The 15,227-nt window shown below is 50.3% G+C and overlaps 1 protein-coding gene across 1 annotated transcript; it reads left to right on the forward strand.

Moving 5' to 3' along the window:
* Positions 1-103: 103 nt before the first annotated feature.
* GINS1 (GINS complex subunit 1 (Psf1 homolog)) lies at positions 104-2,578 on the forward strand (the record flags this gene model as incomplete). The annotated part of the gene is made up of 5 exons (XM_010013157.1): positions 104-199; positions 582-672; positions 1,186-1,302; positions 2,174-2,248; positions 2,510-2,578. Coding segments are annotated over 5 exons (448 nt in total), but the record flags the coding sequence as incomplete, so codon positions are not given.
* Between the last annotated feature and the right edge of the window lie 12,649 nt (positions 2,579-15,227).

The raw sequence follows: 15,227 nt of genomic DNA on the forward strand, positions 1-15,227 counted from the left end.
CCAGCCCGCGTACCGGGGCGTCCCGTCCCGCCCCGCCAAACCCGGCCGGTGTCTTCTCCTCTCCCAGCCGTCCCGCGGCTCTGTAACGCGGCTCCTCCTCCAGGTCCGAAGCGAAGTCGGGACGCACGGACCTCATTTTCCTCATCCGGTTTCGGCACTGCTGCCTGCTGCGAAACCAGCGCTGCATACTGGCGTACCTGTGAGTGCGGCGCGGAGCACGGGGGGCTTCCGCGGGCATTCGGGGTCACGGAGCGTCGGTTCTTCCCCACTGGCACAAAAGACAGGGTCCTGGAGCGCTGTGTGTTGGGGCGCTTGGCTCCGGCGAGTGGTTCCCATGCGAGATGCAGTAGAAGGGCAACTGCGGAGCTGGTTCTGTGTGCTCATTGCTGGTACCACCAAACGCTAGCCCTATTTCTTCCTGCCCTTTAAACGTTCTAATTACTGGATAGGTCCAAAATCGCATGTTTTAAAGGAAGGTGGGTAGAATGACCCAAATTTTTGCTCTCTGCTTTGTTGCATGGGGTATTACCAGCACTTGCCTAAGCAAAGATGCTGGTTTTGCCCCTTCTTTCTTTCCCCAGGTATGACCGGTTGCTGCGGATCCGAGCACTGAGGTGGGAGTATGGTAGTGTCCTGCCAAATGCCATCCAGTTTCACATGTCAGCAGAGGAAGTGAGTCAGCCTTGTCTTAAAGTCTTTCCTTCTTTCTACTTACTCCTCCTGATGGATTATCTATTTAGCAGAGTCAAAATAAGGTACAATTCCCCCACTATAAACATGACACTTAATGTGTCTTCCTGTAAACACCCATTTGCTTATTCATTGTCTATGGGTACAATCCCAAACAGACACTGAGTGCAGGTAACGCTTGGCACTTTTAAGGATCAGGTGGAAGATCAGACTTGACGCCAGCAGAACTAAGTCTTCACATGCTGCTCTCAAATGCCATCTCTAGACCAATGTACAGAGATGCTAACATTAGCAGCATGTGTCCTGAATCCATATTGCTCTGCCTCTCTGGCAGTCTTTCCCTTTAGAAAAGCTTGCATTCACCTTTGGCTGGTACAAACATGCTTGGGAACAGTGGTCTGACAGCACAGATAAACTAGATATCACTCACTGGGGACCTCTCTTTCAGCATTACCTGTTCAGCTTTGTCTGAGGAACTGCTGTTAATGTCCGCAGGTGGAATGGTTCAATCGGTACAAAAAGTCTCTGGCTACCTACATGAAGTCAGTAGGAGGAGAGGAGGGGCTGGACCTTACACAGGACATAAAACCTCCGAAAAGTCTGTACATCGAAGTAAGTGCAAGTGGTTTCTGTCTGTGAACAAACATTTTGTGCAACCATTGTTTTAAGAGAATTTCACACCCATCCCAAGCCAGGTCATTGAACAAAGCCTTCAAGAGCACCAAAGCTTCCATAACCGTCTGCATTTCACTCTTTACATTCTGCCTGTCAGCATTTTTATTTCCTCTTCTACTGAGGGCTCAAAGTTTGTTGAAAGATAGCATTTCTAGTCTGCAGGGAATTTGTGTGGTGGGGTGAGTGGTTTGAAATCCCAGTGAGAAGTTTTGCAGCACTTTGCAGAAACTTAACTTTCTTCATCAACTAGAAACCTTGTTCCCATGCTAAGGATTGTTAACTAATTTTCTTTGTTATTTTAAAAGGACTCTGACATGAGACTATAAATCATTTTATACAATTGACAGAACAAAAAGCATGTGAAAAATCAAAGTCAGTAGCTGAAGTGCCCTGTTCTTATCTTCTTTTCAAAAGAAGATGTAGTGACAATCAACCTGCTCCTTAAGACAGTTTCACAGTTAACAGATAGTCATTTTCTGGTATGTTTGTGGAGTTCCCCTGGAAATGCTGCTGCTGCTCCTCACATCCTGTCTCTTGAGCCACTCTCCCTCTAGTCTCTGTGGAGGGCTGGGCTCACTGATGCTTCTTGCTCCAGGTGGAGGCAGGAAGAGAATGTCCGGTAGAGTCCACAGGTCATGGCATCAGTCCGGTTGTGTATTTCCAGATCTGCTCTATGTTGAGGCTCCAGCAGGCAGATAGGAATGTGTCCATAATTACAGTTCTGGGGCATATGTTGTAAGTCAGCAGTGGTGTCTGGTGTTTTCTGTGGGAGATCTGATGATTCGAGAGCTGCGTTTCTGCTTTGCAGGTGCGGTGTTTAAGAGACTATGGAGAGTTTGAGATTGATGATGGTACCACCATCCTGTTGAAGAAGAATAGCCAGGTACCCATGTCAAGAGTGTGTGGTTCTTTCTCTTCCTTCCCTTTCACTCCCATGACATTTCCCCTTATCCCAGCTTCACAGCATGTCAGAGTTTCTGCACACACAGCTCCTTGCACATGCTGCAAGCTGTCTGTGTGGCCCAGCTCTGACCTGGTACCACAATGCAGTGGGCATACAGCACAACAAACAGAGCTGGTTGTGTGCAGTCACAAATCCACTCTGCCTGGGTTGCAAGGAAAGTTTGTCTGTGTTTCTGTGCAGCACTTTTTACCCCGCTGGAAATGTGAGCAGTTAATCAGACAAGGAGTCCTTGAACACATTCTTTCGTAAGCATGCAGGACAGGAGGGACAACCTTTGTTTGCCCACAGTGGGGACTCAACTCTGGTATGTGCAGGACTTCAGATACCTCCGCATTTCTGGAGTGCACACCTGCCACTCCTCCTTCATACCTGACACTAAGATCAGCCCACAGTTTATGCAAACCACACTGGCTGGCTCTTCCTGACCATAGGATGCACCCTGGTAGTGTAACCAGCCTGGGAATCCAGCACAGTGGGGAGTGGCACTGGGGGGGCAAGGGGAGTGTATCCAAGCCCCTCAGCTACAAATAGGTTTTGTGAATGCACTTTTGTCTGGAGTGGTTCTTTGTTCACACTGTGCATGTGGGAGTAAGACACCACCCAGCTGGGCTCTGGAAGCCAGGAGAGCTCCATGGCTGCAAAATAAAAATGGCTTCAGCCTTCAATTGAGTGTTTTTTCAAGAGCTAACATTGGGTTTGTTTAAACACTGATCTGGTTCTCTGGCCCAACCCCTCTTCACCTTGCAGGTTGAAGCTCAACTGGTTCTTTAGGTGTCTCAGTGGCGCTGCTCCTCCAAGTGTCAGATAAGGCTGCACAAGCGTCTTTCTAAGACACAACTGAAGCCTTGACTCCCATGAGAAGCCTTATGTATGCTGCTTAAGGTGTGGAGTGAATGAGCGCTGACTGCAGTGTGGGTCATGAGCCTTGCCATGGTTTCTCCCAGCACACTTGGGCTGTGTCTGTGGTTCCTCTATGAAGAGTCATGTTCCCCAGAGCATGGGTCTGGCAGGGCCTAGGGACTATCTGGAGTAGGGATGGGTAAGGGAGCAGAGGATTTTAAAGATTCCATTTAGCACAGTATCAGAGCAAGGCTGAAGGGCTGCTCCACCATCTCTTTTTTCCTAATGGAGCTGCTCACACTTGAGTAGTGGCTGAGAGGTAACACTTCCAAGCCATGAGTAAGGCTCTAGTACCAGCTTTCACCCACCACGTGGAAAAAGCACACTTCAATCAAGGAGGTCTCAGTCAGCCTCCAGCCATCTCCTGGCACTGTCCCAGGGCTAGGGAAGCCCTCTGCCCTGGCAGGCTGGGACTTAAAAGCAGTGGCCGGGTTTCAGCTCAGCCAATTTGTTCAAGCCCTTTTGTTCTTGAACTATCAACAGCTTGAGCTATTTTTAAGCCCTCTTCTTTGTATTAACTTTGTTCAGCTTTGCTACCCTGATCCAGACAGGCTTGTCTAGTCTGTCTTGTACAATAGTCTCCATAGCCCCCAAAATCCTAGGAGTCCTTTAACAGCTAGTGGCAACCACAGCCCCGACGTAAATACCCTCTACTCTGCACAGAGCAAGGCAGAGGCACTGGTGACAATGATGCAGAGGGTAACACCCTGGCCAGATCAAAAAATTAGGCATTTGCTGATATGAATGCTTGGCTTTGTGGCCTTTTAGACAACTTACTTGGGCAAGAACATTGCTCACTGCCAGTGTGTGAGGGCCAACAAGGAAGGCAAGATGATGCAGTCCACTTACCATGTCTCCTGGTGTTCTTTGAAGAAGGGCAGTGCTACTGATGAGGGGTCACCAGCCCTGCCCCAAGCCTTGGAGGTTCAAACTGAAGGCTTTTCCCTCAGCCCCTCTGTCCTCCTCACCGCAGAGGCAACAATCTGGCATCAGGTTGGTTTTGATCTTAGGCTCAGACTTTAGGAAGGCCATAGTCTCCGAGAGCACAAGAGAAGCTGTAGGGAATAACAGTTGGGGGAGGCTACTGAAATACAGAGTAGACTGGAGATGGCAGGAGGTACTGCAATTATTTTAATGACACAATCCAGCTTTCCTGTTTGGAGTGAGCCAGATGCAAGAACTTGCAAGCCCTCCTGCCCAGCCCTCAAGCCTGGCTTCCCAGCTGTAACAGCATGGCCCCAACAGCAGCCCTCCAGAGAGAGAGCACTTTGGCACCGCCACTAAACCTGCTGCCAAAGTGCAGGCAGCTCCTGTGGGATGGCTGCCCTGAGGCAGACTGGACTTACAACAGCACACTGCTACTGAGAAAGGCACCAAAGCTGGGGCTTTCAGTTAGGAAAATTCATCTATCCACAGGACCAATTTCTGTCTGGTTTCTTCATTTTCTACCTTCTACCCAGGAAAATCCTGGCAAGACGAGGGAGGATAAGGCTCATTTCCCAACCCAGCCATACGTCCTCCTCTGTACCTGACAAACCCTGGCCAGGGGCAGGGCTGCACAGCCGGTGCCCCATCACCCGCTCAGAGATGCTGGTGTGATTTTTCCAATGAGCTGCTTCAGAGCTGAGGCTTGCTCCTCCAACAGGTGGTTCTTCTCCTCGGTGCTCTTCTGCTTCAGCTCAGCTGCCTGCAGGGCCATTGCAACCCCCCTGTTCTCCTCACGGAGGTCTTCAATCAGCATTTTGTTCCTGGAGAGTTGGGCCTACAGCAAGGACAAGAGGCTAAAAGTTCAGCATCCCCATGCTGGGTCCCAGCCAGGCAGGAACCCACAGCACTAACCCCTCTTCCACTCACCTGGGCATCTTTGAGCTGAGCTGCCCTCTCTGCCAGCACAGCTTCAGTAGTCCTGAGGTTGTGCTCCAGCCCCTCTGCCTGCTCCATAGCTGCCTGCAGCAGACGCTCATGTTCTTCCTGCAGCAAGTAATAAATACTAACATTGGGTTGTTCCCTGGCAATCCTGGACCATGCATTTCCCCAGGGCCCTGCTCACAGACCTTCACACCCTGAAGGAGAGCATGAAGGGATCAGTGGGCCATGTCCAGAAAAGCCAAAGGAGAGACAGTTTCCATCGATACAGTTTTTGTGTCTGCTCATTTTAATTCCTTAGGTTGTAATTTGCTCCCTTTGCTCAAGTTAGTTCAATTGAATTACACTGTCCTGAAACAAAATACAAACTCAAAAAACCCCAACACCTTGTTGCCCAGTGCCCTTGAGACAAAACCACCTCACTATATGCAGGCTATATCTCCACATGGAGGGCTCAGACTTTCCCCAGCCTGAATCAAGTGTCTCCCTGGTAACTCCTGCTCCTCAAGGCACAAGGTATATGGCCTGGGGTAGGCGGATTAGAGCGGGGAGGGTTCCTGTTTGAGTGCAAGGCAGTGCCTGGGTTCATGAGGAACGAAAACTGCAGCTGAACTTGAAGATCAAGTGCATTTTCCACATAGACTTTTGATATACCCAGACCACTGGTGGCTTCCAGGCTGGTAGTGCTCCCTCCCTGGTACCCTTGACTGAGTTCCTGCAATTCCCTGCTTACCTGAGTCCTGACCAGCTGCCTGCATGTCTGCTCAGCCTGTCGGTGGAGGTTTTCCTGGAGCTGTTGAGCCCTGCATTGCTCTGCTCTCCAGCTGGTTTGCAGCTCCTCAAAGTGTTTCTTTGGTACCATGTTGTTCATCTGGGCCTTGGCCTGTTGCAACTGCAGAGCATGACGAGTCTGGGCCAGGCTCAGGCTTGCTTTGGCTTCTAAAAGCTGCAACACAAAGGCCAATAGCTGGTTACAGTTTTGTGCCAGCAATAGGACAGACCCAGGGTGTGCTGCAGGTGAGGGGAGAGGCTGGAAAGCACCCTCAGCCCCCACCCTGGCTCTCATGCCAGTATGGCCACAGCAGAGCAGCAGGACCATGGGAGTGGTGTGTGCTAGGCAGCCTACAAAGCCAGGATAGAGAGCACACAGAACTGCAGGAGGAGAAACAGGGATCCCTTGCTGAGAGATGCTCCCCTTGCTGAGTAGCAAGAAGCAGGAGTTACTGCTAGCTCCAGGGGCTGCAATGCAGGAGGTAGAGGGGGCTGCTCACTGCATTTGTTCTTAGATAGATACACCACAAGCAAGCTGGGCTTCAATCCCTGCCTGTACCATGTCCTCTGCTTCCTGCCACTAGCAAAGGGGAATCCTGCTACTGGGAAGCAAGTCTGGTCCAGCTTTGCTCTCGGAGTGGCTGGCACAAGCAAGCTGTACTCTGGAAAGCCAGTCCCTGAGCCTTTTCCCAGGGAAGAAGGCAGGAGAGGGATATTAACACATTTGGAGGTTTCTAACTTTGGCTTTCCTCTGTTCTTGTGGTCCTCTTTCCCCTGCTCTGACTTCCCTCCCCTCAGACATGGCCTGCCCGGCCCATGTCATCCCTGCCCAGCCCCTACCTGATCCTGCCACCACTCTAGTTCCTCTATCAGCTGAACCATGGGGAAACCACAGCTCCTGTCACTCCCGAATGAGCCACCTTCACTCAGCCTCCATCTCCTCTGCCCAGCCAGCCTGCACAGGACAAGGACAGAGGGAACAAGGCAGAGGCAGCTGCAAGTAAGGACCTGTCTCGCTTCAGACATACCTAAGTGGGAGGGCGAGTCTTCTGCCCCCCATAAAGAGGAAGAGCACAGTCTTTTCTGCCTGGGGAAGGTGTTCAGTACAGCCCCAAGCTGGGCTATACCAACATCACAGGGACCACTCAGCAGCCTGCCACCCTGTCACCAACTGAATGACACCTACCTTCTCCTGCGAGGCCTTGAGCTGTTCTTGAAGCAGCTCCATCTCCATCCAACATGCTGCATGTTGCTGGTGGTGCTCCAGCCTTGTGGCCGTCTCTGCTCCTCGTAGCCACTCAGCCTCTGCAAGCCTCTGGCTCCATGGTGGGACAGCGTCAGGACCAGCACCACGGCTCCGCGGTGGTACAGTATGAGGACCAGCACCATGGCCAGCTTGGTGTTCAGTGACCCCACGGCCCAGCCCACACATCCTGCCATTCAGGTGGGAGACCTCTCCATAGCTCTTTTCACTCTGGAAAAGGTTGAGGAAAAAGAAACCAATTCATGCACATAGGCTTGGGGTGCAGTAAGAGGCAACAGAGACTTAACCTGTCCCATACTGGTGCCAGTGAGTTTCCACTTAGGAACACTGCTGTCACTGCAGGGCTTTGTGGACACTCGGGACAAGAGCCCTCATTTCCCAGCCTTACCAAAGCCCAGTGGCTGAGCTCATGCACAGATTCTCACAGGTGACAATTCCTCAATAGATGATAGCTCTGGAGGAAGTCACTGGGGGCTGGGAGGGTAGGACAAGGGATTCTTCCCCTCTACTCTGCTCTCATGAGACCATCCCCCTGCAGTCCTGCATCCAGCTCTGGGGGCAACAACACAAGAAGGATGTGAACCTGCTTGAGCAAATCCAGGGGAGGCCACAAAGATGCTCCAAGGGCTGGAGCACCTCTGGTATAGAAACAGGCTGAGAGTTGGGCTTGTTCAGCCTGGAGAAGAGAACTCTTCTGAGCAGCTTCTAGTGCCTAAAGGGGCCAACAAGAAATCTGGAGAGGGACTTTTTACAAGGGGGATAGTGACAGGTCTAGTGGAAGGTGTCGCTGCCTGTGGCAGGGGCTTGGAACTAAAATGATCTTTAAGGTCCCTTCCAAATCATTTTGTGATTCTATGATGCATAATAGAAATACTTATATTGGAAAGAATATAGTATGAATGGACACATGTGCATGTGTGAAAGTACGAGACGAAGGAGCAGAGTAAGGGCTACAAGAGCAGCATGCATCAACACTAAAGGGCACACACCCCTTAAGACATTGCTCCTAAGATACCATTCCCAGCAGTAATGCTGAGCAACGTGTAGTTTCTGGCTCATGCTCTGACCAGACCACAGCACAGATAACATGTCAGGAGAAAGTCTGCATCTAACAGCAGGGCAGCAACACACCCCACATCCTATTCCTCTGCTAGCCTCCCAGGAAAACAGGCAACCAACACAGTTTTGCTCCAAAGAAGGAAAAGCAAACAACAGGCAGCAGGTTTGTGGCTGATGATTAATGGAAGATGCAGCCATGCTGCTGTGGCTGATGGCCCCAGAGTACAAAAGACATGTCCAAAAACCAGGTTGTGGTTCCCAGGCATGAGGAATCACAGGAACGGGGTGAGGAACTAACAGCCTGCAACCCTCATCATTGCTTGTTGCACACAAGCAATCCTGGCCAGGCTTTGTGTGTACACACGTCCAAGGACTTGTTAGTATGTGTGTTTGAGGCTGGGAGTGAGCAAAACCTCTGAGAGAAAGAGTACAAGTAGGTAAACAAACCTCATTAGAGATTTTGTAGTAACACCTTCCTTTCTGTAAAACCTTCACTGGCTTTTGTCACTCAAATTGTCTCTTCTTGACAAGCTATAAAATGAAGATGGCTCTTCAAAGCAAGACTGGGTTTGAATGTTTGAAACAAACATCCCCGTTCTCCTCTATAAGCACATTTAAGTTTTGTCCTCCTAAATCCTTCAGCCAAGAGCCTGTCAGTGTTAACAGCTTCTTACTAACACTGTTAACTCTGCTCTTTTCAGCCATTTCCTCCAACTTCTCTCTGCCCAACTCACTCATGTGTTTCCTGTCAGGGAGAGGAAAATGATGAACTTCAGGCCAGAGACCAGCAAACCATGTCCTGCCAGAGATGGGCCCTGTCCTAGGGAGCCATACATCTGGTTTTGGCTTGCAAGATGAAGCAAAGACAGGCCAAAACAGATATGGCCCTGAACTGATTCAGGAGTGGGTCAGGTGTATCTGCCCCAACAGGTCACTCAGTCCAACCCAGGGCAGACAGCTGGGGACACCCAAAGTCCTGCAACACTCTCAGAGGCCTAAAAATCAGGGGATGAAGAACAATGCAAAAGCCATCTTAGCAGAGTCTTGGGACCATCCACGCCAGAAACATGGCTCTCCTTGGATGTATGGCTCAGCAGGTGACCCCAGAACCTACCCCAAGCTTCCTAAGGCAGCAGGAGGCCAACAGGTTTGTACAGTGAAGAAGCCCATCCTTTCCTCCCTCAGCATACCTATCCCCACAGCCTTCCCCAAACCCAGCTCTGGTACCCATGCTCTGGCCTCCCCAGTCCTGTCCCAGCACTGGCTGCTTTTACGTGGAGCAAAGGGTGTGAGAGTGCTTGCTGTGAGAGTTCAGAAACAAGAAAACAAAAGCCAGCTGAAATCTGGTAAATGCACCTGAGTGGCTGTTCCTTTTACAAGCATTATCTCTCCACCCATTTGCAGCTTCCCACAGCTGGCTCCTCTCTTACCCATTGTGGTCGCTGCCCTGCTCCTCTGCCAGCCTCAGCTCTTGCTGAAGTCTCCCAAGTTGACTTTTCAGCAGGCTGTTCTCCTCCAGCAGCCAGCACAGCTCTTTCCTGCAGGGAGAGACAGCAGGGTGAGAAAACTATGCAAAAACCCAGTTTGCTCTTAGCATTCTACACTGGCTCCCTGCTTTATTCCCATTTGGTTTGCAAGGACAGCATAACTAAAGAAATCTGAGAAACAACCATCCAGTAACTCATGCAAAATATGGGGATCATCAAGAGAACGGTAGAGAAGGAGCAGGTCTTCAAGAGAAGAGAAATAAAGGGGGATAAGGACAAATAGCATCAGAACCAGAATTTGTATGGCTTCCAGCTGGCTGAAATTATTTTTCAGGCCTACAAAGGAGTACAAACTAAGAGATCTGGCTCTTTAAGACACACCAAGACTTCATTAAGGATAATCAGGTGGTGAGTCCACCCCTTCAACTGCAATAGAGCCACATCTGGAAGTCAGCTTGCTTGTGAGGCCTCTGTGATTTTACATTGCTGGATGTAACAGCTACAACCCCAAATCCAAGACAGCCTCTCTGCCTTATTATCCTCCCACCCCTACTGGTATCCCAGTCTCCCATGAGGCCACAAATACTGGAATTTTTGAGTAGGAAGCTCAGTCCTGTGTTGAGCAGACAGTCATATCCAGCAGTTACTGCTAAACCCCATACAGGACCCAAATTCCTCAGGGAAGAGCACAGAGAATGGACTGTCCATCGTGGCAGGGAGAACAGCATTGCAGTTTGTGATGCTGCATCTGGGAGGCAGAGATGCTGAGTGGGGAAGTTCTTCCTTTCTTGAGCAAGAGGACTAGTGCACGGGCTGTGTGCTGCTTGCTCCCCCTGCTTGGCAGGTGCTCCTCACAGCAGCTGCTTTACAAGTCAGTTTTACATCAGGATTCACATGCTGTGCTTCCCATGGCATCTCCACCATCCCACAGACAGCTGTACAAGGCAGAGGAGATGAGTGCACAGTCAGCTACATCCACGTTATCATATCCCAGCTCTCTGACCACACTCCCATGGTTAGTAAAAGGCATGTGGGGGACAGCAAGAACATAGCTGCTGTTAGAGAATGTCAAGAGAGAACACAGCTGCTGTTAGAGCATCTTTTGGACCATCATGTTAAGCAGCCTTGTGTTTCACAAGGCATCTGCTTTTCTTCAGCAGCAGCACAGTTTCAGTTCTGTAAACCTGCCACTCTCTTGAGCTCTGGGTCATTTTCCAGGCAGTGCACAACATGTTTCAGCTACATCAGCTTGTTTCACCCCCTTCCTTTCCCTTTTCAGCTCAATTTTGACAGCCGGAATGTCATGTTTCTTCCTATGCTGCTGTGCCACTCTGCCTCCCAGGGCTTTTTTCCCTCTTCTTGCCCTCCAGATCAAGTCTATGTCCTGGCATACTGCTTTTGTCTGCTGTGTGAAGGCAAACCATTTAACTTTGCTCTCTCTGCCTCTTTCCCAAGTACATTCCCTTGTCTACCAAGATTTCATTTCTCCTTGACAAATGCTTTCTGCTTTGGCTACAGCTTCTAGATTGAGCAGGCCATTCACTGCAACAGATGTCTGCACTGGTCCATCCATCACATCATTTTTCACTTCTTCTCTGTTCCTTTGGTGCTGAAGCTGCAACAGGCAGGAGATTTTGGTCTATCTGCTCGTCTGAGCTTTGTGGAGCTACTCCTTTCCCCCCAGAAGGCAGCTCTCCAGACACCTTGTCCCCTTCAACACCCGAGCCCTGAGTCCCATGATCTCTGCATTATTCCCATTTCATCTTGGTGCTTTTTTCTTCTTTTTTTCTCAACAGCCAGCATCTCACACATCTTGACTTGCTCCTCATTAACCTTCTCTTCCAACTTTAGCTGCCGCTTCTTCCACACGGAGACCATGTCCTTTTCCTTCCGCTTCCACTGCTGCATCTCCTGGGCTCACCGCTCTTGAGGTCCTAGCCTTGGAGGCTTTATCATTGAGAAGTCACCTTCTCTCACACCAGTGCTGCTGCTACAGATCCTTACAGCTGTCCTCACATAACACTCTGTAACAGCTCTTGATCATGCTAAACCTCTGCATCTTTCCAAAAGACAAAAACCATTTTACTGCCCTGGATTTGATACTTGAAGAGCTCAGCCAGCTTCAGAACATACTTTTGCTGGAGAGGCAACAAAAGGTTTTCTTTAGGTGCAAAGTCAAGGCAATTACTTAAACATTACAGAAAGTTCCCACACCACTTTGAGAAGTTCTACACTTCTCACTCATTCATCAGATGTTTTCCAACAACTCTGAAAGCTTCCTACTACAGCCAGTCCCTCCACCATTCACCAGACATGGTGTTAACACATATACAGGTAACACAGGTAACACATGTGGTAACAGCTCAAATGCCTTGTATTCCTGTTATTTGGGCTTGTTCCCCTGGTCTGACACAGACTTCAGCCAAGTCACCTCCTTTCTCCCACACCTATCCCATATCTCAGCTCCTCAGCCCTAAAATGGGGATAATGACCTAGTAAAATCTTCTGCTTGAATACTGCCAAAGGGGACTCTGCTCCTGAAGGGAGGCACAACAGGGAAGAGGCAGCAGGAAAGCCTGGGGGGCAGTGGTGGGGTGTGCTAGGAAGCAGGAGGGGGCAGGCATGAACAGGCAACAGTTTCCTGTACAATTCTCCTCCACTCTCCTCTGCAAGGCCATTCTGGCCCCTTGGGGAGGCTGCAGGATTAGCACCAAAAAGGTGCAAAGCACAAGAAGGGAAGATGAACAGCCATTTAGTGACAACCTTACCCTCCCACAAGCCAGCCTGTTTTGCTATATAAAGAAATTTAAGCCTTTTTTTGCTGCTTTTAAGACAGCCAATTGTGATGATCTAGCAAGTAGAGGCAGGTTTGCTGAAGGACCAAGAAAATGAAGAGATACTAAGAAAATGCTGATGAAAGCTCTCACTCCTCCCACTGTTTTGAGGTACAATCTTTGGTGGGCACTGCCTCTGACGCAAGCTGTGGAACATGCAGGGAAACTGAAGTCTTGAAATATCAAGGATTCACTTAAGGTGAGTTCAGACATCTCACTTCAAACAGCTGCAGCCTGCAATACTGCCCAGATTTTCTTTCAAATTAAAGCAGTTCTCCATCCTCAGGAGGAATCAGCCCAGCCTACTCTGGTATGAGCAGGGGATGCACCCCAAGTCTCCCTCTTAGCCAGAGAAAGAAGACAGTGCCAGACCTCAGGGTCTTTCTGTCCCTGTGCTGCGAACTCAGCTCCCCTCTCCTCCCATAGCTCTGGATCAATCGATCCCTCTCAACAGGGGACACTCTTCAGGCAGTTCTAGGCCCTACTGAACAGAGGGCAATAATCAGTCTCACACAGCAGCCTCTTAACAAGCAGGTATTGGTGGGTCCCAGCTCTTCCCAGCAACCAGCACACTTCTTCCTTCTCCTTGTTTGCAAGGGACCCCAGAGAGGAGAAGGGATAGGCCCAGGCATCAAGCACCACTGCTCCACATATCCTTCCTCCACCCCACAAAGTGGTTCCTTGTCCAAGCTGTGGTGGTAAATAGCTGCTGCTCCCTATAGTTCCCCTGTAAATGCTAGAAACTCCAGGATTTGATGAGCACAAAGGCAGGACTTCGAAGCAGGTATAAGATCTGCAAACAGCTTTGTGCTCCTTGAACTGTGCATCACCCGTGTGGCAGTCCAGGATTCACTCTTGTAGTGCTGCAATGGAAACCCAGCAAGCATCCCTGAACTCCCAGTTCAGCAGCAAAAGCAGGAGTGAAAGTGGAAACTGAGGCTTCTCACATGAGCACTCACTACTGTCTAAAGGGAGGGCTTGGCTCACACTGTCAACTTAGGCAAGCAGGTTAAAAGCGTGCTGCAAGCCCAGAGAAACAGGGCTCTAATACCTGCCATGCTCTCAGGAGATACTGGTCTGCTTCACATCCTAGTCCTGCCACTGGTTTTACTGTGACAGCAACACTGAGTAATCTCTGGTCCCCCATAGAGAGCAAGACCCACACACACATTTTTCAAGGTGATAAGAGATTTCCACAAGGCCTTTGCCAGCCAGGGACGGCTTCAAACCTTCCTACCAGTTAAGACGGGCTGGGGAAGCACATGCAATGTCTTCCCAGCAGAGAGACAAGGTACCATCCTGCTCCCCACCCTGAACTCTCCAGGAACCCTCCCAGAGCAGATGCCCCCTCAGCCATGCTGTAAGCAGAGTGCTTGCCAAGCAGTTGTGCCAAGACATCAGGAAAAGTCCCCACACACCCCTGACCTTCATTTCCAGCTGCACCTTCGGGTCCCGCAGCTGCTCTTGGAAGTGCTCCATTGAGAGTGACATCTCTGCGCACGCAGAAGTGGGAACCAGAGGGCTGGGATGGTGGCACAGTAGCGGAGAGGAGCCCTGAGAGGACAGGCCTACAAGACAAGACAGGTCTGGCTGTCCTGATCAAGTTGGCTGCAACTTCATCCAGTCAAGCCCATACAAACCCAAAGGATGGAGATCCCTGTCTATGTGGCAACCAGTCCCAGGACTCCACCACCCCTCTGGGCCAGGAGTTTTATTCCTAATGCTCAACCTAATCTCCCAACCCACTCTTTGAGGCTACTTCCTCTTCATTATATTGCGTTTCTTCAGCATCCTCAACAGTGAAAATCTTCCTGTTCACTCCCAACTGCCTAGTCCACAGGTCACCATCACCAGCTTTCAAGATGGTAGAGCCTCTTTTCCACTATCCCCCTCCTCCTCACCACCCATCACCCCCTTCTTCCCTCCCCTGGCTGCCCAATACCAGAACTGGCAGCAGCAGCTCAGGCACAACAAACCACCCCGCCCACCCATGGAAACTCTGATCTGGAGAGGACCTTGTTCTTGCTGAGGAGATGGAGAGGCACCAAACCCTCCTGCTGGCAGCCCTCTCTCAGCCCTGCTCTCCCGTAGTTGCAGATACAGCCTTTCCAGCTCCCTTCGCAGCAATCCATTCTGTTCCCACAGCACCTGAAGCAGAGACTGATGCAGCTACAAAGCTCCCCCGGGCTGCAGGGGGCTGAGCAGCCATGGCTCCCAGCAGCCATGTGTACTCAGAGAATCTTGCAGCATGAAGAGCAGAGCACCCTCACCAGCACAGTCAGAATTAGGCAGAGGAATTTTCTTCCTTCCCAAACAGGCAGAGATGAGAGATTTTGGAAGAGCCAGAGAAGAAATACAAGCCCAGATGACTGTGACCACCATCATTACACACTGTAAAGCACAAAGAGCAACAAGCAACTGCCCCTGCATGCAAAATCACACAATAAAAAGGGTTTTTGCAGACCCCTTGGAGGGCTGGACCTCCTGAGACCCCTCCTCACCTAAACACCACCAGTGCTAGTGAATAACATACAAGAAACACCATGATCTCAGTATGACCCCTCACATAGCCCAGAGGTTTTTGTTTACATCCTCAAGACACTCCTGTGGGCATCTGGGCGAGCCAACAAGCACTACTGTAATGCAGACAAAGTAAGAGTTTGTGAAGCAAGTCCCACAGGGCTCTGGAAGGGAACATTTCCAGGCTGCAGAAGAAA

This window comes from Nestor notabilis, unplaced genomic scaffold, assembly GCF_000696875.1.
Source record: "Nestor notabilis isolate BGI_N333 unplaced genomic scaffold, ASM69687v1 Scaffold31934, whole genome shotgun sequence".
NCBI lineage: Eukaryota > Metazoa > Chordata > Aves > Psittaciformes > Psittacidae > Nestor > Nestor notabilis.